Source organism: Podarcis filfolensis, assembly GCF_964270895.1.
Source record: "Podarcis filfolensis genome assembly, chromosome: 10".
Taxonomy (NCBI): domain Eukaryota; kingdom Metazoa; phylum Chordata; class Lepidosauria; order Squamata; family Lacertidae; genus Podarcis; species Podarcis filfolensis.
Window position 1 is genome coordinate 74,313,663 of NC_139612.1, and position 26,717 is coordinate 74,340,379.

Here is a 26,717-nt window from a genome sequence, read left to right on the forward strand (position 1 = left end):
CCACCACCCAGAGAACAATAAAACTATCGACATACATCCTGGCCCTCAGGGCTTCTCCTGAGATGGGCTTTCAGAAGACCTGGCTTGGTCAGCTGCCTCTGTGGAAGTCTATTGTCGCCCCTTGGTCACTCCCTGGGTGGGGCGAAGTGTACATGCTCTCACGCTCAGGGGAATATGGCAGGAGGCCCTGTTCTCGCTGCCTACGTGACTATCCGCTTCAAGGGTCATGGAGGAGGTGAAGCCTACATTTACATTTTCTTAAGAGTTAAAATGGGATGTGGGTGGCACTGTCGGCTAAACGAAAGAGCCTAGGGCTTGCCGATCGGAAGGCCGGCGGTTCGAATCCCTGCGACGGGGTGAGCTCCCGTTGCTCGGTCCCAGCCAACCTAGCAGTTCAAAAGCATGTCAAAGTGCAAGTAGATAAACAGGTACCACTCCAGCGGGAAGGTAAACGACATTTCCGTGCGCTGCTCTGGTTCGCCAGAAGCAGCTTAGTCATGCTGGCCACACGACCCGGAAGCTGTACGCCGGCTCCCTCGGCCAGTAAAGCGAGATGAGCACCGCAACCCCAGAGTCGGTGACTGCACCTAATGGTCAGGGGTCCCTTTACCTTTACCTTAAACATTGGGGAGACGACCACTGGCGGAGGAAGAGGGGTGTGCCACGCCCCCGGAACACGCACCAACCATGCCCCCGCCTGCTACCCCCCCACCCCGTGCCAGAGCATGAAGCATATGTGGGCTTACGGTTTTGGTGCTTCTGGATCTCATGGGATTTAATGTCTTGCCATTATAAATGCACGGGGATAAGTGCATTTACACAGACACATTTCCACAAAAAGACCAGTACTCCGGCAAGTAGCCGCAGGTGATACAATACGAGCCTTTCTGCAAATGGCCTTTGCAACACAACTCACTGGGTGGTTACAAAGTATACAGATTTGCCTCTGTGCAACGGATGTTTTCGCTTAGCCCCGTTTCCTCAATGAATCCACCCATTTCTTGATGAAATAGAACTTCTGCCAGGAAAACCTGAGCTGAAATAGTAAGGAGAGCAAAACAGCAGCCTTGTCTGACCCCCGTCAGCCTCCAGACTCCCCCAGTCACGTGGCAGGAGATTCTTCCTGAGCCCCCCCCCCCCGTGAGATGGGTATGACATCATGGATGATTCATATGATCCATTGGTGATCCACATGATCCAAGCAGACTCGTCCAAAGAGCAGATCTCTAGGCCTGAATGAAACGGGTCTGCGATGATGGATTCTGGAGTCAAGAAATCCACCCTTTCCAATGATTTCTCAGGCTGGCCAGGAAAAGGCAGGGAGCAGGAATCGCCAGGCATCCCGACGGACAGACAGACTTGTCATGTTGCCAAAACACGAACTCGGAGTCTGATCTGATTTAAATGCAGAACTCATTTTGTGACTTCGCTGTTGGATCTCCGCGATCAGCCACTCCCCCCTCTCCTGATCCAGAAGGAAGACGGAAGGGGGGGGATTTCTACTCCTCCTCCTCCTCCTCCTCCCCCCCCAACCCGCTCAAAACTTTCCCTCCCCTCCCGGCACATCCTTCTCTCATCCCGCCCCCACCATCCCAAATCAGGCCCCCAATACATTGCTCCTCCTCCTCCTCCAATCCGGCTTCTGCTCCAGAAATGTGGTGGGGGGAGCCCCCCTCCCACCCTGCCTGCTTCTCCCGGAAGTGGAGCTTCCACTCCGGATTGCTGCTCTGCGGCGCAGCTCTAGGGGGGGCGCTTTCGGAAAGGGGAGGGAGGAGGCAGGGGGACCCCCCCCGTGGATGTTGCAGGAAAGGAGAATCGGGAGCGAGGACAAAGAGGTAAAGGGGTCGCGGGGGGAGAGGGGGGAGAAAAGGACCCAGAGACCCCGCCAGCTCCCCCAAGCGCCTTCCGTGGGGCCTGGATCCCGGCACGCGTGCTGCGAAGGGGGCTTTTCTCGGCCCCTCAGGCGCCTTGGCATCCCCGGAGCGCTGGGGGCTCCGCGCAGAGAGAGGTGGGCCACGAAAGGGTTAACGGGCATGAGCATCCTCCGGCTGGAGAGATGGGGGCGCAGGGCGTGGGGTGAGCCGTGCCAAGGGCGCCTCTGGATGCAGGGGAGACTCCGGGAGAGAGGGAGGGGGTCAAGGAAATTGGGGGGGAGGGAGGGGAGCATCCCTGGGGCAGGGAAGGGCAGCATTGGCGGCGGGGGGGGGGGGAGAGATATAGGAAGGACAGTCTGGGTGGGGCGCGCGTCTCCATTGTGGCAGCTGCGGGGATTCCCTGGTGGAACAGCCTTGACGTCTCTCTCCCGCCCAGCAATCGCCCCCCCTTCAAGGCGACCAGAGAGGGATCCCTGGAAAGTGGGGGGTCCTGTCCCCCCACCCTTCCTTCCTGCAATCTCCATCCCATTAGCCCCTGCCCTGTGCAGACACAGCGATTCTGCCCAGTCCAACCATTGGTCCCCTGGAGAGGAGAGGAAATCCAGAGGAAGAGATGTCAGTGTTTGTAAAAAGAAAAGAAAAGGTTCTGGCCTCCCTTTGTCGCCTCAGCCTGCTCCTTGGACCCTTGTCAGCATAGAAGAGTCCACGAGAAGAGCATTCTTGCAGAGTACTTTCTGCTTTTACAGTGGTACCTCGGGTTACATACGCTTCAGGTTACAGACGCTTCGGGTTACATACGCTTCAGGTTACAGACTCCACTAACCCAGAAATAGTACCTCAGGTTAAGAACTTTGCTTCAGGATGAGAACAGAAATTGCGCTCTGGCGGCAGCAGGAGGCCCCATTAGCTAAAGTGGTGCTTCAGGTTAAGAACAGTTTCAGGTTACGTATGGAACTCCAGAACGAATTAAGTACTTAACCCGAGGTACCACTGTATTCTAAAAAGTCTTTCTGCAAAAGCGACTGACCAACTGTACACACATCAACACTACCAGCTTTCACCAACCAACCAACCCAACACCAAACTAACATTTCTCACTCTATATGTACAACCCGCAGCTTTTTAAGCATTAAAGAAACAGCGGCCAATTTTTAGCCGTGACAAGAGAGGAGGGGAGAGGCCTTCTCAGAAGCGGCTCTTGGTTTCCGCAATCCCACCCAGGAAGCAGCCAGAAACCTTTTCCTCTCTCTCAGGCTTCCATCTTTATTGTCTTTTCCACTGAGGATGAGGACAATGTACACCTGTCATCAGAAACGGGTGCGGAGTCCATGGAATGGCTCTCAGGATTGATACGGAAGTTGCACCTCAAAAGCATTTCTGTTCCTCTTATTCTTTGTAGGCAATGTCAGAGTGATTGACAAGCTGAGATACAACCCATCAGCATCCAGTGACAGCGACTGCATGAATCTTTTGTCACGTGACAAAGACACATGAGAGCAGAAGCAGCAAAGCAGGCTGGGAAGTGCAGGGACAGCACAGTCATTTGGACCTACTAAATTTATTCAGGCCTAACTGCTAACTGTTGAGTCATTCTGAGATGTGACGTAGTAGCCAGTTGCACTTTGTGCTCTCTGTAAGATTTCAGCAAGAGTCTGTCTGTCTCAGCCGTGAGCAGAGTCTGTATGCAGTCTCAGTCAAACTGTTTGGAACCATGTTGTTTATGAAGAAGTTTATTTTAATTCAGTAAAGCTTTTATTCTTTAAAACTCTGCATTATTAATTTACGCTGCGTGTCATCTTCCCAGTCAAAGGACCCATTTTCATGATAGACAGTGCCTGGGGCTGGAGGCTCTACACACAGGGTGTGCCTGTGGAGGCCAAAGACTGCCAGTATTAGCACAGGTGAGGTGTGTGACCTCCCCAAATTTACAGACTGGATGTGAATGAGATTTCCTGGGTGGGATTATAGTTTACGGCAACCCTGTGATTTTCCCCACCCATAACATTTTGTGAGCTGATATAGCAGTACGAATTCCAAAATAACTTTTAAAAACTCCACAGGATCATCATCATCATCACATTTATACCCCCAGGCCTTAGTTTGCCTCCCCAGGATCTAGAGAAAACACCAGCTTTGAATCATACAGAGTAAAACTACCAGAACCTTCTTGAACCAATAGGTTAGGAATTATCGCTATACATTAGATCTGTACTTTTCTATGCCTGAAAAAATGCAACCATGACACTGTGGGAATGTTCAGGAATGCAGGAGAGGATATATTGTTTGATTATATCCTTTCCAACTTGTGTTAACAAGTTGTACAATTTAGCAGAGTAACATTCCCCCTTTTAAACTTACAGCGGATGCATTTGCTCAGGCTCGCTAAAGCCTCTAAAATAAGTTTCCTTGGTAATTTCCACTTTAGTCCCTCATACAAAGATAGACACGACACAATCTTCTATAAAAGTATAAAAAGAGTTTACTCACACATTCTGTTCAAAATGGATCCCAGAAGGTGGTGACCTACAGGCTGCACACCTGGTCCTTCAGGGGCACAGTTACCCCATCAGGAATGCCCCCCCTCCCCTAGGGACAGTATTTCTGTCTTGTCAGGATTCAACCTCAATGTGTTAGCCGCCATCCATCCTACAACCACCTCCAAACAGACACACAGGGCATTCACCATCTTCACTAGTTCCAATTTAAAAGAAAGGAAGAGCTGGGCATCATTCACATACTGGTGAACACCCAGCCCAAACCCCCTGATGATCTTTCCCAGCAGCTTCATATAGATAGTAAAAAGCATGGGGGAGAGAATGGAGTCCTGAGGCACCCCACAAGTAAGCACCCAGGGGTCTGAACACTCATCCCCCAACACCACTTTCTGGACATGGCCCAGGAGGAAGGAGGGGAACCACTGCATAGCAGGGTCCCCAGCACCCCTAGAGGGTCCAGAAGGACACCATGGCCAAACGTCTCCAAAGCCGCTGAGAGATCCAGCAGAACCAGGAAAGAGCTTCCCCCTCAACCTCTGGCCCGTTGGAGATCATCAACCAGTACAACCAGGGCAATTTCAGTCCCATGATGAGGCCTGAATCCCAATTGGAAAGATCATGGTGGCAGGAGCTTTCTTGGTCCTGCACCCCCAAAAGCTCCAGCCACAAGACTTTCATTAGCTTTGAAGGAGCCACATGATACATTGTGGTCTTTTCTTTGAAAAACAAATATTTTGAATACTTTTACAGTGCCGTATGATGTAAATATGGGATCCGGGTGGCGCTGTGGGTTAAACCACAGAGCGTAGGACTTGCCAATCAGAAGGTCGGCGGTTCGAATCCCCGTGATGCGGTGAGCTCCCATTGCTCGGTCCCTGCTCCTGCCAACCTAGCAGTTCGAAAGCACGTCAAAGTGCAGGTAGATAAATAGGTACCACTCCGGCGGGAAGGTAAAAGGCGTTTCCATGTGCTGCTCTGGTTCGCCAGAAGCGGCTCAGTCATGCTGGCCACGTGACCCAGAAGCTGTATGCCACTGGCTCCCTCGGCCAATAAAGCAAGATGAGCGCCGCAACCCCAGAGTTGGCCATGACTGGACCTAATAGTCAGTGGTCTCTTTACCTTTACCTTTATGATGTAAATTTTGTTTATGTTTCCCTTGTTCCACATCGGAGAGACTTTGATACACAGCTCTGAGCTCATCTCTCTGCCTGAAACTGCTGTGTTAGCAGTACTGCCAGCCTGGACAGTGTGTTTGGGGGTCCTGGGCTGCCTAGCCAACAAGACCCCCTTCTCAGCCCGGCTGATATGGTCCCAAGGAAAGCAGAGCAGTATGTTTGGCACCAGCTTGGCTGCAGGAGTTGAATGAAGAAGGTGTGCAGGACACCATCCAACCATCTTAGAGACTCCACTCTGGATTTGTGTGAGTTTCCCTCCATAGCCTTTTCTTCTCCTGAACATAACTCACGAGGCAGTGAAGGTTTAGGACCAGAGTTTTCCTTCTCGATGGGCTTCCTTCCCCGGTTGACGATCCCATCGGCCCTTCACTTTCCTCTTCCGCACGGGCAGAATCCGCCTTCTAGACTGTGGGATTCACTGTTCTTCTCTTCCTCTCCATCCACCAGGGCTTGACTTCAGGTGCAGCAGAATTCCCCAGCCCCCCAAGGATTTGAGACCTATCAGATATCCTCACCTGGTTTTGCCAGCCGGTTGAAGCCATTCCTGGGATTGTGGCCCCTGATTCATCCTGACAGCTTCTGGAAGGCACAGGTGAGAGCATAGTGCAGGGTGGGGACCACCAAAGGTACCACCGCTCCCATGACACCTCATGACATCATAGAATAGCTATATTTGAGACAGAACCGGAATAAATTCATGTCTCTAGAAATAACATAACTTCAGGCCATCAATAATTCAACACTACATATTCAAGGTTGAAGTTTTCACTAGTACAGTTATCCATTTGCCTTTAATATGCAGCTTTTTCAGTGTCACTTTAGGATGGGCTCGAGATCAGGCAGCACATCATTATTATAAGGAACGGGGGTCTGGAATTCCGATGTGCCAGCTGCTTTCCTTCTGCTTCTCCTGCTCTCTCCATGCAATGTGAGGCATGTAGATGGAGGTCCATCTCCAAGAACAGGAGCTTCCCTGAGCACCCATTCAGCTGACCCCAAGCACCAAGCCTTGTCACTAGTTCTCTGACTGACCCAGACCACAGTCCCTGGAGAAGATGTAGACCTGGGTCTCCCAAAATGGTCCACTTGGACCTCTTGAGGCCATTGGGACTGTGCAGGTGATTCATAAAGATCTAGAGGTGGATGCAGGATTATGATGCAGAGGATGGGGAATGTCCAAAGGAACGATGGAGCGGAGAAAGAGAGGGTCTGTTCACAGACAGAGAGCAGCTGCCTTTCCTGTGAGGAAACAATTGATTTGAAAAGGCTGTATTCCAAGATCATGCTGCTTTATTAACAATGATTGAGGATTATGAAAGGTGGTGATGCATTACTATCATTTGATGACATTGCTTTTTCATTTCCAAAAAATTGGGAACATGGGTAGGAGGCGGGGGAATGTAGGAGATGTTTATATAAGACAGTGCTAATGGCGCTTGATGTGTTCTCTTTCCCTTTGCTCTCTTTCTTGTAACCCAAACAGGATTTCCTTTCCTCCCACTCTGAAGAAGGTGATGGAGAAGACATTCAGAATTCCAGGGGATGGGGCACCTTTCGTTTCATTAGGAATAGAAATTAAAATGTGTGAAATGTGGGATATGCTTCATTGAATGAGGACACATAGCTCACATCAATGACTCCGAGAGGAGAAACCATTTAAAGGTATGGAGTGTGGGAAAAGTTTCACTGATAGTGGAAAACTTAGAACACATCAGCGGATTTACATGGACAAGAAAGGATTCCAATGCAGGGAGTGTGGAAAGAGCTTCAGTCACAGTGGAGACCTTAGAAAACATCAACGGATTCACACAGGGGAGAAACCATATAAATGTATAGAGTGCGGAAAGAGCTTCAGTCACAGTGGATCCCTTAGAGAACATCAACGGATTCACACAGGGGAGAAACCATTTCAATGTATGGAGTGTGGAAAAAGCTTCTGTCGGAGTGGACAGTTACGTTCACATCTACGGATTCACACGGGTGAAAAACCTTTTAAATGCATGGAGTGTGGGAAGAGCTTCAGTCGGAATGGAGAACTTAAATTACACCAGCGAAATCACACTGGTGAAAAACCATATAAATGTATGGAGTGTGGAAGGAGCTTCATTCAGAGTGGACACCGCAATATACATCAACGGACTCACACAGGGGAGAAACCATATAAATGTATAGAGTGCGGAAAGAGCTGTAGTAATAGTGGAGACCTTAGAAAACATCAACGGATTCACACAGGGGAGAAACCATTTCAATGTATAGAGTGCGGAAAGAGCTTCAGTCACAGTGGAGACCTTAGAAAACATCAACGGATTCACACAGGGGAGAAACCATATAAATGTATGGAGTGTGGAAAAAGCTTCTGTCGGAGTGGACACTTAAGTTCACATCAACAGACTCACACGGGTGAAAAACCATATAAATGTATGGAGTGTGGAAAGAGCTTCAGTCGGAGTGGACACCTCAATAAACATCACCAGACTCACACAGGGGAGAAACCATATACATGTATGGAGTGTGGAAAGAGCTTCAGTCAGAGTGGACACCTCAATAAACATCACCAGACTCACACAGGGGAGAAACCATATAAATGCAGGGAGTGTGGAAAGAGCTTCAGTCAGAGTGATACACTTAGAAGACATCAACGGACTCACACAGGGGAGAAACCATTTAAATGTATGGAGTGTGGAAAGAGCTTCAGTCATATTGGAAACCGCAATATGCATCAATGGACTCACACAGGGGAAAAACCATTTAAATGCATTGAGTGCGGAAAGAGCTTCAGTCAAAATGGATACCTTAAAACACATCAACGGACTCACACAGGGGAGAAACCATATAAATGTATAGAATGTGGAAAGAGCTTCAGTCTCAATGCAAGCCTTAGAAGACATCAACAGACTCACACAGGCAGGGGGAAACCATATGAATGTATGGCACGCGGGAAGAGCTTCAGTCAAAAAGGAAACCTTAAATTACACCAGCAGACTCACACATGGGAGAATCCATTTAATGCATGGAATGTGGAAAGAGCTTCAGTTTCAATGCAAGCCTTAGAAGACATCAACTGGCTCACACAGGGGGAAAACCATTTAAATGCATTGAGTGCGGAAAGAGCTTCAGTCAGAATGGAGACCTTAAAACACATCAACGGATTTACACAGGGGAGAAACCATATAAATGTGTGGACTGTGGAAAGAGCTTCATTCAGATTGGAAACCTTAGAAAACATCAACGGACTCACACAGGGAAGAAACCATATAAATGTATGGAGTTTGGAAGGAGCTTCAGTCTGAGTGGAACCCTTGATTTACATCAACAAACTCCCACATGAGAGAAACCATATAAATGTCAAGTAGACAGAGGTTCAGTCCTTGTGGAAGTCCTACATCAACAGACTCATGGACAGGAAGAACTTTAACAGTTGACACCCTACAAACCCATCAACCCTCAAAGAGGAGAAGCTGTTTAAAGGGAAAGATTGCAGAAAGTGCTTTAGTTATAATGGAGTGTTTAAAGAACATCTAAGGACTCAGAGGGGAGAACCCATTGAGATGTATGGAGTGAGGAACGTGTTCCTTTCAGAGTCCACTCTTTTCTTCACAGCAATGAACTCAACTCAGCAGAAAATCCATTTTAAAAGCATGTCATGTATTTGAAGTTCTGGTGTTTATATGTAAAATTGTATAGTAATGAAATAATGAAGGTAACGTCTCACACTAGTGAGTATAATTTTAGATGTAAGGTACCTTTTGATAGTGAGGGGGAGTTGGTGAATCTGGATTTCTGGTGGTGAATGAGGATTAGGGCTGGGCATCTATTGATCTCATCCTATACCAGTTTCTAGACCACATTGTGATAACTTTTCAAAAACAATTGATATGGCAACACACCACAGATCACAGTGTGTGTTTCTGGGATGCCCATTTGCCTGGAAGCAGGCAGCAGAAAGCTTTGCTTTGTGAAGTCCCTGAATATGCTGAGTTGCTGACTAACCTCCCAGATGACAGGAAGCGATAGACACACCTCCATTGCCCTGTCTCCTTCCAGCCTCTTTCCTCCCTTGCTCCCTTCTGATGGTTTTTTTTAAAAATGATATTTATTGAAGTTTCAGAAACAAAAGATTTCATAGATAAAAAGAAAGGAAACAAGAGAAAGAATAAAAAAGAGAAAAAATACAAAATACAAAATACAGAAAATAAAATAAAAAACACTTAAAAACAAATCAATCTTTCCGTACCTTACATTTCATTTCCTTGCTTCCCTGACCTCCTCTCACCTCCCTTTTTTCTATTCCAGTTCAATTGGTTAATTCAGCAATTCCTTTCCCTCTTTGTTTTTATCTTAATCCTTTAACTTAATATATTATAGCTTTGGATTCTCATCTATTAACAATCCATTTTTACATACACCTTTATAACATTGCTGCTAAAACCACTTAACTTCATTCTGACATCATTCTAACATTCATTAATTTTGCAGTATTTCTGTAAATAGTATTTAAATTTCTTCCAATCTTCTTCCACCGACTCTTCTCCCTGGTCTCAGATTCTGCCAGTCATTTCCACCAATTCCATATAGTCCATCACCTTCATCTGCCATTCTTCCAAAGTGGGTAGTTCTTGTGTCTTCCCTTTCTGCCGGTGTGTGTGCCTGACTTAGATATCCTGTGTGCTCTATTTTTCTATTGCTGAAACTGGATTTGCTCTCAGGAGCTAAGTTTTGTGCCTCACTGGGGACCCAGTGAGAACTGTATGCTTTGAAAGCTCAGTAAACTATCACTGAAGAAGTCCTGCTGCCTCTGTGTGTGTTTTTGACCTCAGTGTGGGACTTGCTCTACACGTGGCCCCTACCCTGCTGCTACTTGGCTCATGCCCTGGACTTGCTCTACTCAAGCATGCAAGACGGTTTTTGCACCAAACTCTGTCATCCCCCCACCGCATGATCTCCAAGCACTGATTCTTCACCCAAACTTCACCCCTGCCTCCTAAGCATTCTGAAGAAAACTGATAATACTGTAAGTTAATGGGTGATTTCCCCGCAAGCCTAATTGCAAGAGGGGAGCGGAGGGACTGCAGGGACCAGGGAAGTCTCCTGATGGGCCCATCTTCACTCTTGAACCCCATGGGGCAACCCCAGAGCTCCTCCTTATTCTGGGGTTTGGGGAAGGTAGTATTTTTCATAGTCCCAGAAGTTTTTATTCAGTCATGCTGCTAGGGAGTTTTCCTACCAGAGGACCACAGTTCATATTGCTATCATACTGATTTTACTGTTGTTTCTGCTTTTGCTGTCATGGAACAGCTGGGTGCAGGGGGGGGAGGCGCCAGTTGGGGGACCCACAAGGGAAGAAGGCTTAGATCCTGGGGACTTGTGGTGGGATGGCAGTGAGCCGAAAGAGGGAGAAAAGGAAGCAGAAGGGGAGGGGAGGTGTTGCAAGCTGAGGGGGAAACAGGGTTTGGTGAGCAGGAAGAGGCTGGGGCAGAGAGCAGTTTAGGCTCAGAGGGAGGAGAGGAGGGGGCTAGGAGACCTAGAGGAGGCCGACTCCTGAAGCATCCAGGGAGACTCCCCCTCCTGCTGTGACCAGCTCCCCTCTCCCCTGGTCTCCTAGAGCACACAGAGAAATCCAATTCAGACCCCATGAGCCTGTACATGATATTAATGGGCGTAGGGTTTTTTTGTCCAAACATGTATCACTTTAATCTCATTGATAATGAACTGTATTTTCTGCCCATTCACCCCGTTTGGAGAGGTCCTTTTGGAGCTCCTTGCAATATCTCTTTGTTTGAACAACCCTGGACAATTTGCTGCCATGAGCAAACTTTGCCCCTCCCTGCTCCCTCCTAACTCTAGATCATTTATGAACAAGTTGAAAAGCCACAGGTCCCAATACTGATCTTGAGGGGACTCTGCTTTCTGCCCCTCTCCATTCAGAGTACTGTCCCTTTCTTAGTACGTGTTCCCCCCTCCCTCCTTCCTTCTGTGCAGCGAAGGGAACCCTGCAGAAAAGATCTGGGGTGAATTTTGCTTCCCCACACATCCAACACTGGTCAGCATTCAGGGAAATGGAAGAGGAAAGCTGGCCACAATCCAAGAGACTGAGGTCAGCAGAAAGCGAAGCAAAGCTTACTCAAAGGGAAACCTCTTCAGCTTCTAGCCTTTCTGCTCCCACAATGGCTGAAGAAGAATTGCCATTTGGGAACGGCGGAGCTGAATGGAATCCCCACAATCGCTCCTGCTGAAGGAATAGGGGCATTGACCCCTATACTCAAAGGGGATGGCCAGTGATGAGGAAAATCCCGGGTTGAGAGGCTACTCAACAGCCCAGCTCGTTGGGGTGCAAGTCCCCCATGAGTCTGTGAGGTCAGTGAAAGAAGGAAGTTCCAGCCAAGTACAGTGGTACCTCGAATTACAAACGGCTCATGTTACAAACGCTTCAGGTTACAAACTCTGCTAACCTTGAAGAGTTACAGACCTCCGGAACGAATTAAGTTCGTAACTAGAGGTACCACTGTAATCTGGAGCAAACCGGCGATCAGTAGACCATGATCTTTATTGTTGCGCAACAGATTCCCACACAGAGCAAGAACCCTGAGCCTGGGGTGACATCAACCTTTTTAACTCCCCCCCCTTCACCCAGAATACATTTTGAGCAGCATCTTCGCTAGTATGTCACAAGTGGGGAGGGGTATCAAAGGGTTACACAAGTTCAGCATTTCGTCCTTCTATCAGGTACGTCTCCGGACACCTCTCAAGTACCCACCACCCAGAGAACAATAAAACTATCCACATACATCCTTGCGCTCAGGGCTTCTCCTGAGATGGGCTTTCAGAAGACCTGGCTTGGTCAGCTGCCTCTGTGGAAGTCTTTTGTCGCCCCTTGGTCACTCCCTGGGTGGGGCGAAGTGTACGTTCTCTCACGCTCAGGGGATTATGGCAGGAGGCCCTGTTCTCGCTGCCTACGTGACTATCCGCTTCCAGGGTCATGGAGGAGGGTGAAGCCTAAATTCACCTTAAAATGGCGTTGGAATGGGAAGAATTGGTTAAAGAATGGATATTATGTGAATTTACAAAGTTAGGTATCTTTCCCTGAGCTGTCAAGCTGAAAGGATACATTCAGACACAATCTTTGTAACATTCTAGCAACTTTAGACAATCGAAACCAAAATGGATACATTTCATATACGTTGCCCATAGTCTGAGCAGCAGGAGGGCGCTGAGACAACCGTGCAAAGGCTGAGCTGAATGGCTGGTTTGCAGAGATTTTCAGCCGCCTATGGATTCCCCCATTGGCTAGCTGTCAAAACATAGCACTCTTGATTGGTGAGCTTCAGTTATTCATAAATCCCATTCATAAAACACAGAGTCCATAAATTCCATTCATAAAATGCAGAGACCGTGTTTTCCTGTATTTATACGATGTGTGTGTTGTTCTTGTGCGACTGAGGGGAGAGGGGTTTTGGACCCAGGGGATAATGTCAGATGGTAAACACACACCCCCTTGTATTTTCCATGTCACCAGGACGGAATTCCCCCACTCTTGTCACACGCAGCTGGGCTCACTTGCCAGAGCCACCTGGAGATCCTGATGGCAATAGCCATCATCCCTGACCACTGGTCTTGCTAGCTCAGGGTGATGGGAGCTGTAGTCCAAAAGCAGCTGGAGACCCAAGTTTGGGAAACCCTGTTCTCCCGGAAGGACAAAGGGGGGTTCACTTGCATCAGAGCGTTAGGTGAGCCCTGCAGGATCAGACACATTTCTTCTAGGGACACGTTTCTGGGGTCCCCACGGTGCGCCCCAGCCTGGCTCCACTCTGCCAGGGCAGCTGGTTTTTGTTTCGCTGCAGGTGAGCCTGCCCCGTGCAACGTGGGGCTCTTAAAGGAACTTCGGGGGGGGCGGAGGGGCTGCAGCGCCAAGACCTAAAACACGGAGGGATCTAAGCTCGTGGGGTGGGGGAGGGGAGCATTTTGCAATGCAAACCTTGTAGGCGGGACGGGACCCACTTTGCCGCTGGAGCTCAGGGATCAGCCCCTCCCCGCTCTCCTGATCCACAAAAGGAAAAAGGGAGGGAGAAACCTTCCTCTTCCTCCCCCCCCCTCAATTCTTTCCCTCCCCTCCCGGCTTATCCTCCTCTCACCCCGCCCCACAACCCCAGATCCCGCCCCCAAACGTCCCATCCCTTCCTCCTCCTCCTCCTCCAATCCGGCTTCTGCTCCAGGACTGGGGAGTGTGAGCCCCCTCCCAAGCTGCCTGCTTCTCCCGCAAGTGGAGCTTCTACTCTACGACGTAGCTCTAGAGGCGCTTTCGGAAAGGGGAGGGAGGAGGCAGGGGACCCCCCCCCCCGTGGATGTTGCAGGAAAGGAGAATCGGGAGCGAGGACAAAGAGGTAAAGGGCTCGCGGGGGAGAGGGGGAGAAAAGGACCCAGAGATCCCCTCCAGCTCCCCCAAGCGCCTTCCGTGGGGCCTGGATCCCGGCACGCGTGCTGCGAAGGGGCGGAGATGGGGCGCCCACCCACGAGGACTCCCTGGCCCCGTTTCCCCCGCGCAGGCATCCCTGGGGCACGGAGAAGCGGGCCAGGAAAGGGTTAAGGGGTGCGGGAGGCGCCTGGATAGAGACCCCCCTATCCCTCCCCATGTCGTCTTGGGGGGCCCCTCCAAATGGAGAGATGGGGGCGCATGGCGAGGGGTGAGCCAAGGGGGCCTCTGGGTGCAGGGGGCGCCAAGGGCGAAGGTAGAAGGGGGGCACCCCCAGGGCAAGGAAGCACAGCATTGGGGGAGGGGGAGATAGCCCGAGGGGCCGCCTTGGCTTCTCGCTCCCGCCCAGCAATCGACTCTCCCTTCAAGGCGACCAGAGAGGGATCCCTGGAAAGTGGGGGTCCTGTCCCCCCACCCTTCCATCCTGCAATCTCCATCCTCTTCCCACCCCATAAGCCCCTGCCCTGTCCAGACACAGCCATTCTGCCCAGTCCATTCCTTGGTCCCCTGGAGAGGAGAGGAAATCCTGAAAGGAGGGGAGAGGCCTTCTCAGAAGCGGCTCTTGGTTTCCGCAATCCCACCCAGGAAGCAGCCAGAAACCTTTTCCTCTCTCTCAGGCTTCCATCTTTATTGTCTTTTCCGCTGAGGATGAGGATAATGTACACCTGTCATCGGAAACAGGGGTGCAGAGTCCATGGAATGGCTCTCAGGATTGATACAGAAGTTGCACCTCAAAAGCATTTCTGTTCCCCCTATTCTTTGTAGGCAATGTCAGAGTGACTGACAAGCTGAGATACAACCCATCAGCATCTGATGACAGCGATTGCATGAATCTTCCCAGTCAAAGGACCCATTTTCTTGATAGACAGTGCCTGGGGCTGGAGGCTCTACACACCAGGTGTGCCTGTGCAGGCCAAAGACTGCCAGTATTAGCACAGGTGAGGTGTGTGACCTCCCCAAATTTATACACTATATGTGAATGAGAGTTTGTGGGTGGGATTATAGTTTACAGCAACCCTGTGATTTTCTCCACCCATAACATTTCGTGAGCTGATATTGCAGTATGAATTCCAAAGTAACTACAAAAAATATCATAATAATAATAATAGTACAGTGGTACCTCGGGTTAAGAACTGGATTCGTTCTGGAGGTCCGTTCTTAACCTGAAACTGTTCTTAACCTGTGGTACCACTTTAGCTAATGGGGTCTCCTGCTGCCGCCGTGTGATTTCTGTTCTCATACTGAAGCAAAGTTCTTAACCCAAGGTAATATTTCTGGGTTAGCAGAGTCTGTAACCTGAAGCGCCTGTAACCTGAGGTACCACTCTAGAAGTTATAGTATTAGTATTTTCCCCCAGCCACTCTGGGCAGCTTACAGTACATATAGGTAAAGGTAAAGGGACCCCTGACCATTAGGTCCAGTCGTGGCCGACTCTGGGGTTGCGGTGCTCATCTGGCTTTATTGGCCGAGGGAGCCGGCGTACAGCTTCCGGGTCATGTGGCCAGCAGGACTAAGCCGCTTCTGGAGAACTAGGGCAGTGCACGGAAAGCCCGTTTCCCTTCCCGCCAGAGTGGTACCTACTTATCTACTTGCACTTTGACGTGCTTTCGAACTGCTGCTAGGTTGGCAGGAGCAGGGGCCGAGCAACGGGAGCTCATCCTGTTGCGGGGATTCGAACCGCCAACCTTCTGATCTAGGCTCTGAGGTGTAACCCACAACGCCACCCGCGTCCCTACAGTACATATACAAGACAGTAAAACACCCAACATTAAAAACCTCTTGAGACAGCTGTCTTCTAAATGTCAGATGGTTGCCTACTTCCTTGCCCTCTGAAGGGAGGGCATTCCATGGGGCAGGAGGCCCTCTGCCTGGTTCCCTGGAACTTCACTTCTAACAGCAAGGGAACCAGCAGAAGACCCTCGGAGGAGGACCTCCCTGTCCAGACTGAGCGATGGGGGTGAAGATGCTCCTTCAGGTCCACAGGGCCGAGGCTGTTGAGGGCTTGAAGTTGCAGATCTTGCTCCTCCATAATGATCGATGTATAGTTAGCAGCGTAGGAAAAAAACACAGAGGCAGCAAAAAAGTAATTCAGCTGAGAAATTTATTACTGAAGACAGATAAGCATAACAGGACCCAAAATTAGCAAAAATGTAACTCACAGTAAAACCCTGACTTAGCATACCAAAACAGCACTCAAGTAAGAAACAGACAAGCAGAGTAGAGTAATAGCAGAATATGAAGTGGGAGCAGGCGCATTTCAATACTGTAATTCATATATAATTCAGTGTCAGAGTAACCCTGGGACTAGATAACAAGCCTCCAGGTGGACGTGCCCCACCTGCCCTTCACGTTCCTCTTCCGCACGGGCAGAATCTGCCTTCTGGACTGTGGGATTCACGGTTGTTCTCCTCCTCTCCATCCACCAGGGCTTGACTTCAGGTGCAGCAGAATTCCCAGCCCCCCAAGGATTTGAGACCCATCAGCTTTCCTCACCTGGGTTAGCCGGCCGGTTGAAGCCGTTCCTTGAACACCTGTTGCCTCCTAACAGCTTCTGGAAGCCACAGGTGAGAGCTGAGTGCAGGGTGGGCACCAAGGGTGGAAAAATGACACCAGAATGTGCAGGACATGTCCCCCACCAAAGGAACTACTGCTCCCCAACACCCCATGACATCTAGATTCAGGTAGGTAGCCGTGTTGGTCTGACGCAGTTGAAATAAAAAATTAAAAAATAGTCCAGTAGCACCTATGATTGTTCTAGATTTAAGCTTCCGTGTGCATGCACACTTCTTCAGATACACTGAGACAGATGTCACCAGACCCTTGTATATTGTGGGAGTGTGTGGTGGGTTTTTTCCTCAGAAGTGTACTCCTACTACCATCTCCTACTACCCTTCACTATATGAAGAAGTGTGCATGCACACGAAAACTTATACCTAGAACAAACTTAGTTGGTCCCTAAGGTGCTGCTGCTGCTGTTGTTGTTTATTCGTTTAGTCGTGTCCGACTCTTCGTGACCCCATGGACCAGAGCACGCCAGGCACTCCTGTCTTCCACTGCCTCCCGCAGTTTGGTCAAACTCATGCTGGTCGCTTCAAGAACACTGTCCCACCATCTCCTCCTCCGTCGTCCCCTTCTCCTTGGGCCCTCCATCTTTTCCAACATCAGGGTCTTTTCCAGGGAGTCTTCTCTTCTCTTGAGGTGGCCAAAGTCTTGGAGCCTCAGCTTCACGATCTGTCCTTCCAGTGAGCACTCAGGGCTGATTTCCTTCAGAATGGAGAGGTTTGATCTTCTTGCAGTCTATGGGACTCTCAAGAGTCTTCTCTAGCACCCGAATTCAAAAGCATCAATTCTTTGGCGATCAGCCTTCTTTATGGTCCAGCTCTCACTTCCATACTTCACTACTGGGAAAACAATAGCTTTAACTATACGGACCTTTGTTGGCAAGGTGATGTCTCTCCTTTTTAAGACACTGTCCAGGTTTGTCTTTTTTTTTTCTCCCAAGACACCTGGCTTGAGAGCAGTACATGTGAAAAGGATCTAGGAGTCTTGGTTGACCACAAACTTGACATGAGCAAACAGTGTGACGCGGCAGCTAAAAAAGCCAATGCAATGCTGGGCTGCATCAATAGGAGTATAGCATCTAGATCAAGGGAAGTAATAGTGCCACTGTATTCTGCTCTGGTCAGACCTCACCTGGAGTACTGTGTCCAGTTCTGGGCACCACAGTTCAAGAAGGACACTGACAAACTGGAACGTGTCCAGAGGAGGGCAACCAAAATGGTCAAAGGCCTGGAAACGATGCCTTATGAGGAACGGCTAAGGGAGCTGGGCATGTTTAGCCTGGAGAAGAGGAGGTTAAGGGGTGATATGATAGCCGTGTTCAAATATATAAAAGGATGTCACATAGAGGAGGGAGAAAGGTTGTTTTCTGCTGCTGCACAGAAGTGGACACGGAGCAATGGATCCAAACTGCAGGCAAGAAGATTCCACCTAAACATTAGGAAGAACTTCCTGACAGTAAGAGCTGTTTGACAGTGGAATTTGCTGCCAAGGAGTGTGGTGGAGTCTCCTTCTTTGGAGGTCTTTAAGCAGAGGCTTGACAACCATATGTCAGGAGAGCTCTGATGGTGTTTCCTGCTTGGCAGGGGGTTGGACTCGATGGCCCTTGTGGTCTCTTCCAACTCTATGATTCTATGATTCTATGAACTGTATCAGACCAATATGGCTACCTACCATTAACTACAGTTACCTCCTTGCCTTGAATATCCTGCTTTTCAGTACCAGATTAGGATAGTCCTCTGTCAGAAGACAAGCAGAGGATCAGGCAGCACACCATCATTATAAAGAACCATTGGGGTGGGTGTTTCCATCTGGGATTCCCATGTGCCAGCTGCTTTCTTTCCGCTTTTCCTGCTCTCTCCATACAATGTGAGGCATGTAGACAGAGGTCCATCTCCAAGAACAGGAGGTTCCCTGAGCACCCATTCAGCTGACCCCTAGTACCAAGCCTTGTCACTAGTTCTTTGACTGACCCTGACCACAGTCCCTGGAAGGGATGTAGGCCTGAGCCTTCCAAAATGGTCCATATGGAGCTCCTGAGGTCAGTGAGACTGTGCAGGTGATTCATGAAGATCTAGAGGTGGAAACGGGGGCAACCACTTGATTTGAAAGGCAGTCCCACAGGACAACAGTATTCCAAGATCATGCTGTGTTATTAAAGATGATTGAGGATTATAAAAGGTTGCTGATGAATTACTATCATTAGACATGGGTAGGACATGGGAGAATGTAGGAGATGTTGAAATAAGAGAATGTGCTAATGGCGGTTGATGTGCCCTTTTTTTTCTGTGTTCTCTTTCTTGAAACCCAAACAGGATTTCCTTTCTGCCCACTCTGAAAAAGGTGATGGAAAAGACAGAATTGCAGGGGACAGGACACCTTTTGTTTCATTAGGAATAGCCATTAAAATATGTGAAACGTGGAATATGCTTCACTGAACGAGCACACATAGTTCACATCAACGAACACAAAAAGGAAAGAACCCATTTAAAGGTATGGAGTGCGGAAAGAGCTTCTCTTTCAATGCAAAACTTAGAACACACCAGAGGACTCACAAAGAGAGAAAATCTTTTAAGTGCAGGGAGTGTGGGAAGAATTTCAGTCAGAGTGGAAACCTTAAATTGCACAAATGGACTCACACAGGGGAGAAACCATATAAATGTATTGAGTGTGGAAAGGACTTTAGTGATAGTGGAAGCCTTAGGAAACATCAACGGACTCACACAGGAGAGAAACCATTTAAATGTGTGCAGTGTGGGAAGTGCTTCAGTTTCAGTGCAAGCCTTAGATTACATCAACGGACTCACACAGGGGAGAAACCATTTAAATGCATGGAGTGTGGAAAGAGTTTTAGTGATAGTGGAAGCCTTAGGAAACATCAACGGACTCACACAGGGGAGAAACCCTATGAATGTATGGAGTGTGGAAAGGACTTTATTACGAGTTCACAACTTAGATCACATCAACGGACTCACACAGGGGAGAAACCATTTAAATGTATGGAGTGTGGAAAGAGTTTTAGTGATAGTGGAAGCCTTAGGAAACATCAACGGACTCATACAGGAGAGAAACCATTTAAATGCATGGAGTGTGGAAAGAGTTTTAGTGATAGTGGAAGCCTTAGGAAACATCAACGGACTCATACAGGAGAGAAACCATTTACATGTGTGGAGTGTGGAAAGGACTTTATTAGGAGTTCACAACTTAGATCACATCAACGGACTCACACAGGGGAGAAACCATTTAAATGTATGGAGTGTGGAAAGAGTTTTAGTGATAGTGGAAGCCTTAGGAAACATCAACGGACTCATACAGGAGAGAAACCATTTACATGTGTGGAGTGTGGAAAGGACTTTATTACGAGTTCACAACTTAGATCACATCAACGGACTCACACAGGGGAGAAACCATTTAAATGCATGGAGTGTGGAAAGAGTTTTAGTGATAGTGGAAGCCTTAGGAAACATCAACGGACTCACACAGGGGAGAAACCATTTAAATGCATGGAGTGTGGAAAGAGTTTTAGTGATAGTGGAAGCCTTAGGAAACATCAACGGACTCATACAGGAGAGAAACCATTTAAATGCATGGAGTGTGGAAAGAGCTTCAGTCATAGTGGAAACCTGAGAGTACATCAACAGACTCACATAGGTAAGAAACTATTTAAATGTATGGAGTGCGGAAAGACCTTTGGTGATAATGGAAAGCTTAGAACACATCAACGGACTCACACACGGGAGAAACCACTTCAATGTATGGAGTGTGAAAAGAGTTTTAGTAATAGTGGATGTCTTAGGAAACATCAACAGACTCACACAGGGGAGAAACCATTTTAATGTATGGAGTACAGTAAATACTTCACTCAGAGTGGAAATCTTAGAAAACATCAGCAGATACACAGGGGAGAAACTGTTTAAATGTATGGACTGTGGAAGGAGCTTCAGTCAGAGTGGAACCCTTGATTTATGTCAACAAACTCACACAAAAGACAAACCGTGTAAATATCAGGAAAGTAGATAGAGGTTCACTCTTAGTGGAAGTTCAAAATCAACAGACTCATGGACAGGAAGAACTTTAAGAGTTGAAACCCTTCAAAAAATCAACAAACTCAAAGGGGAGAAGCAGTTTAAATGAAAAGACTGCAAAAAGTGCTTTATTTATAATAGAGTGATCAAGGAACCTCTAGGGACTCTCAAATGGGGGAACCCATTTAGATGTATGGAGTGTGGGACGTCTTCCTCTCAGAGTCAACTCTGAGCAATGAACTCAGCAGGAAAGCATTCCTTTTTTTTAATAAATATTTATTGAAGTTTTACATAGTAGTGAAGAGAATAAAAAAACAAAGTTAGAAAAAAAGAATCCAAAAAGTAACAGTACAAAATGCAAAATACAGTAGAAGTAACTAAAAAAAGTTAAAGAAAAAAAAGATACAAAAAAGAAAAGAAAAATCTTAAATTTCATGTCTCAAATTTCAATTACTTATTTCCCTGACCTCCTCACACCTCCCTTTTTTGTATTCCCGTTTAGATGTTCCATTCAGCAAATCCTTATCCTCTTTCAGTTATCTTAACTCTATATCTCAACATAGCATAATATTATAGTTTCATCCATTATCCATTATCAATCCATTTTTACATGTTCTTAGTAGCTTTATTACTAAAACCACTTAATTTCAATCCAACATCATTTTAACATTCATTAATTTTACAGTATTTCTGCAGATAGTCTTTAAATTTCTTCCAATCTTCTTCCACCAACTCTTCTCCCAGGTCTCGGATTCTGCCAGTCATTTCCGCCAATTCCATATAGTCCATCACTTTCATCTGCCACTCTTCCAGGGTGGGTAGATCTTGTGTCTTCCAATACTTTGCGATGAGTATTCTTGCTGCTGTTGTTGCATACATGAAAAAGGTTCTATCCTTCTTTGGCACCAATTGGCCAACTAAGCCCAGGAGAAAGGCCTCTGGTTTCTTCAAGAAGGTATATTTAAATACCTTTTTCATTTCATTATATATCATCTCCCAGAAAGCCTTAATCATTGGGCACGTCCACCAAAGGTGAAAGAATGTACCTTCATTTTCTTTACATTTCCAACATTTATTATCGGGCAAGTGATAGATTTTTGCGAGCTTGACTGGCGTCATGTACCATCTGTATATCATTTTCATAATACTCTCTCTTAAGGCGTTACATGCCGTAAATTTCATACCTGTGGTCCACAACTGTTCCCAGTCAGCGAGCATAATGTTATGACCAACATCTTGTGCCCATTTAATCATAGCAGATTTAACCGTTTCATCCTGTGTATTCCATTTTAACAGCAAGTTGTACATTCTTGACAATATCTTTGTTTTGGGTTCTAACAGTTCTGTCTCCAATTTTGATTTTTCCACCTGGAAGCCAATTTTTTTATCCAAATTGTATGCCTCCCTAATTTGATAGTAATGAAGCCAATCACGCACTCTATCTTTTAGTTTCTCAAAACTCTGCAATTTTGATTTGTCCCCTTCCTGTTCCAAAATTTCCCAATATTTCGGCCATTTGGCCTCCATATTGAGCTTTTTCTGGGCCTTTGCTTCCATCGGTGACAACCACCTTGGGGTTTTGTTCTCTAATAGGTCTTTATATTTTATCCAGACATTAATCAATGCTTTCCTGACAATCTGGTTTTTAAAAGCTTTATGAGCTTTAACCTTGTCGTACCATAAGTATGCATGCCACCCAAAAACATTATTAAAACCTTCTAGATCCAAAATGTCTGTGTTTTCAAGAAGTAGCCATTCTTTCAACCAGCAGAATGCTGCTGATTCATAATAAAGTTTAAGGTCTGGCAGGGCAAATCCACCTCTTTCCATTACATCAGTTAGTATTTTAAATTTTATTCTGGGCTTCTTGCCCTGCCAGACAAATCTAGAAATGTCTCTTTGCCACTTCTTAAAACAATCCATCTTGTCCAAGATTTGCAATGATTGAAACAGAAACAACATTCTTGGCAATACATTCATCTTTATAACAGCGATTCAACCCAACAAGGAAAGCTTCAAATTTGACCAGATTTTTAGGTCCTTTTTCACTTCTGACCAACATTTCTCATAGTTGTCTTTAAATAGGTTTAAGTTCTTAGCGGTCATGTTTACCCCCAAGTATTTTACTTTCTTAACCAGTGTTAAGCCTGTCTCCTTCTGAAACCTCTCTTTCTCTAACGGTGTTAAATTTTTCTCAAGAACTTTGGTTTTTAATTTGTTCAACTTAAATCCTGCCACTTGACCAAATGCTTGAATCAGTTCTAATACTCTGTTAGTACTAGATTCTGGCTCCTGTAACGTCAATACTAAGTCATCTGCAAAAGCTTTCAATTTATACTGTTTGGCTCCGACCTGTATACCTTTAATCAGACGGTCCCTTCTAATCATATTTAGCAAAACTTCCAGGACCAAAATAAAAAGTAGCGGGGAAATTGGGCAGCCTTGTCGTGTACCTTTCTCTATCTTTAGTTCCTCTGACACCACATTGTTAACTATTAGTTTAGCCGTTTGTTCTGAGTAAATTGCACTTATACCATTTTCAAACCCTTGACCAACCCCCATCCCCTGAAGATTTTTCTTCATAAAACTCCAAGAAATATTATCAAAGGCTTTCTCCGCATCCACAAAAATCAAAACTGCTTTAGTATTAATGTTCACTTGCAACTTCTCCAAAATATTAATTATATTCCTTGTATTGTCAGACAGGTGTCTACCTGGGAGAAAGCCAGCTTGGTCTTTATGTATCTCTTCCACTAATACTTTTTTTAATCTTTTAGCCAATATATCAGCAAATATTTTATAATCCACATTAAGTAGGGATATGGGGCGGTAGTTCTTAAGTTGTGTCTTTTCAGACTCAGTTTTTGGTATAAGCGTAATATAAGCTTCCTTCCACGACTCTGGCGCTTTTCCCCCCTCCAGAATTTCATTACAAACCTCCTTAAGTGGTTGAATTATCCAGTCCTTCAAGGATCTATAATATTTTGAGGTTAAACCATCCGGCCCTGGAGATTTGCCCAGCTGCATATTCTGAATGGCACCTTCCACCTCCTGTTCTGTTATTTTATTGTTCAGCATTAGCTTGTTTTCTTGAGAGATTTTTTGTAGTCCATTTGTTTTTAAAAATTGGTCTATATCAAATTCTTTCTGTGGCTCTTGTGTATATAACTGTTTAAAGTACCTCTGGAAGCATTTTCTAATTTCCACTGGATTCTGAATGTTCTTTCCTTCCACTTCCAAGTTTGTAAAGGTATTAAGCTTTTGTCTTTTTTTCATTTGCCAGGCTAACAATTTTCCACATTTATTAGCCGATTCAAATGTCCTTTGTCTCATTTGTTTAATTTTCCATTCAATTTCCTGATTCATCATCTTCATGTATTGCACTTGGTATAACTTTATATCTCTCAGAATCTCTTGTGACTTTGGTTTCGCTCTCAGTTTCTTCTCCCCCTCTTTTATTTTTTTTCCAAAATTTTGTCTTTTTTCTCATTTTGAGATCTCTTCTTCATTGCATTCTGTTGAATCAGAAACCCTCCCCATAACTGCTTTACTTGCATCCCAGATTACTCTTTTTTCAATGGTAGTGTTCAAATTTATCTCAAAGTAGTCTCTCAATGTTTTTTGGGCCTTCTTAGTGACCTCTTGATCTCTAAACAAGGTGTCATTCATCCTCCACCTGAAGGAACCGGTTGGTGTTACTCTCATCTCCATTTTCACAGCATTATGGTTGGAGCAAATTTTTGGGCAAATTTCCACTTTTTGAGTCTTAGGTGCCAGGCCTCTAGTTATCCAAATTTGGTCAATTCTTGTCCATGTCATTTGGGCTTCAGAGAAGAAGGTTCCCTCTCTACCCAGGGGATTCTTTATTCTCCAAATGTCAATCAAGTCCATATTGTCAGTCATCTCAAAAAAAGTTTTTGGTAGTCTGCCATCATTAGTAATTACCTGTCTCTGCGACTTATCCATGTTTGTAGATACCACTCCCTTCATGTCTCCCATCATAATCATGTTATAATCCATATAGTCCAACAATGTCTCATGCAACTTCTTAAAAAATTCAGATTTCCCCTCATTTGGTGCATATACTCCTATTATTAAAAAAATTTCTCCTTGTGTTTGAATTTCAATTGCCACATATCTTCCTTGTTCATCTTTAAAAACAAATTTCGGTGATAGGCTCTCTTTTGCATAGATCACCACTCCTCTCTTCTTAACCTTGTCCAATGAAATAAACTCTTGGCCCAGTCTTTTGTTAATCAATACTTTCCTATGTAGCATTATCACATGTGTTTCCTGTAAACAGATTAAGTCCAATTGTTCCTTTTTCAGTATATGAAAGACTTTTTTCCTTTTCTCCGGGAAATTAAATCCACGAATGTTCCAACTTAATAGTTGCAGAGACATAGTGTATTTACTTTACTTTCCTCCAACTGCTCCCAATAATTGTTCTTGCTCTGACGGTGGTATCACTTTCTCTAGCTTATCCAATCCCAAAGGTGGTGGTATGATGTCCTGTAATCCTGATTTTAAAGCTCTCAGCTCTTCTTCAGCTTCTTTTTGCAGGTCTTCTCCGTGCTCTCTCAAATTTTTTTCCTTGTCTTCCACTGATCTTATTTTATACTTTCTCCCTTTAAAAGTAAAGGATAGGCCTTGGGGGAATTCCCACCTAAAGATGATTTTACTTCCTCTCAGCAGGGCCACTAGATCTCCATAATTGGACCTAAGGTCCAAAAGATGTTTCGGGATATCCTTGAATATCTCCACTCTTGTATCGTTTATTTCCAAGGTCGTCTGAAAATGCAGACTCAGTATTCTGTCTCCCTCCTCTTTTGATCGGAGGGTAATCAAACAGTCTCTCACCCTGTTCTTTCTCCCCCCTCTTCCAAGTCTAAAGGCACTCACTATCTTGAAGTCTAACTTGTCCAAATCTAGGTTCCAAGAGCCTGCAAATTCCTGCGTAAGAAAGTCACTCAAATTGTCCTTCTCAAGTTCGGGTACAACCCTGATCCTTAGATTTGTCTGCTTTTCTTTCAGTTCAATCATAGACAACACTGACTTATGGTCCTCAAGCTGCCTGGATATTGGTGGTAGCTTTTCCTCAATGGCCAGAACTTTTTCCTTTGCTTCCTCGGCTATCTTTCGAGTCGCAGTAGATTCCTGCAGCAGTTTCTCAATAGATTCTGTGTTTGTGCTCACCTTCTGCCCCAAGTTATTAATGCTTGAAGTGTTTTGGTCAATTTTATTTGATGCTTCAGCAACTTGTTTGCTTAATTTTTCCAAAGATTCAAAAATGTTATCCAATGCTGGAGCCAAGCCCTCTTCCGTTGCCATTCCTTTAGGCCCAGCTTGGGATGGATCTTCCCCTGATGGGGCAGAAGGGCCAGATGCTGATGCTCTACGCTGCTGCAGTCTAGTTCTGCCCTGTCTCGTTCTTTTCTCTTGAGTCAAGTTTGCCATAACACTTTATCTAAGGATCAAGGTCAATCCCACGGTTGGAGCTTGTTTTGTAGTGGGAAATTCCCCTAGCCAGTTTAAAGTGGGAAATTCCCAGGCCAGTTGTAACAGTTGTAACAGTTTCAAAGTTCCTCTAGGGGGACACAGCAACAGTCCAAACTTGTAACAATAAAGTAACTTTTTCAACTTTCATAAGTCCCCCCTTTGGCAAAGAAAGCAACAGTTTCAAAGTCAAGTCTCTCTTACAGAGCTAGCTGTCAAAAAGTTGCATTGTCTTTAAACAGCGCAATTCACAGTACGGCAGTTCTATTGCCCCTTGGCAGTCCGTTCCCAGGCGTTAAGTGGTGGTCTTTGTTCCCTTTCTCTCTTGTTTTTCTTTGCAGGGAAAATACACTTCCCCTTCTCCCTCCCCTCTCCTGCACCTCAGGGAGGGAGTTCTCCTTCTTGATGTTAAGATTTAAGTCTTTTCCAAAGCGACTTTCAAGGTATTTAGTTAAAACAGTCTTTGCTTTGATCTGCTTACAAAGAACGGAAGGAGGACTTCCTGTTTACACCTTCCCGTTTCGGTACCAAATTTAAATCCCCCCCCTTAATCCCCGATCTTTGAGCTTGACCTACTCACGGGTAGTTGTTTAATAGCCGAATTGTCACAGGAAAAAGGTCGGCGC

The 26,717-nt window shown here is 46.2% G+C and overlaps 4 protein-coding genes across 4 annotated transcripts in view; 2 read left to right on the plus strand and 2 right to left on the minus strand.

Annotated features, from left to right (window-relative positions):
- PPP6R2 (protein phosphatase 6 regulatory subunit 2) overlaps window positions 1-26,717 on the minus strand; it is a 1,004,265-nt gene that overhangs the window by 602,546 nt on the left and 375,002 nt on the right. The gene's annotated exons all lie outside the window — the stretch shown is intronic.
- The window catches only part of LOC310742923 (uncharacterized protein), a 177,435-nt gene that overhangs the window by 78,856 nt on the left and 71,862 nt on the right, over window positions 1-26,717 (minus strand). The gene's annotated exons all lie outside the window — the stretch shown is intronic.
- On the plus strand, window positions 1,659-10,330 carry LOC310742963 (uncharacterized protein). Its single transcript, XM_083572923.1, has 3 exons — window positions 1,659-1,835; window positions 5,992-6,136; window positions 7,028-10,330. The coding sequence occupies exon 3, from the start codon at window positions 7,209-7,211 to the stop codon at window positions 8,832-8,834; it is 1,626 nt and encodes a 541-aa protein (XP_083429049.1). The 5' UTR covers window positions 1,659-1,835; window positions 5,992-6,136; window positions 7,028-7,208; the 3' UTR covers window positions 8,835-10,330.
- Window positions 13,828-26,717, plus strand: part of LOC310742944 (uncharacterized protein) — a 47,463-nt gene continuing 34,573 nt past the window's right edge. The window contains exon 1 of the mRNA XM_083572884.1: window positions 13,828-13,922. The gene's annotated coding sequence lies outside the window, so the exon portion shown is untranslated. The remainder of the gene's footprint in view (window positions 13,923-26,717) is intronic.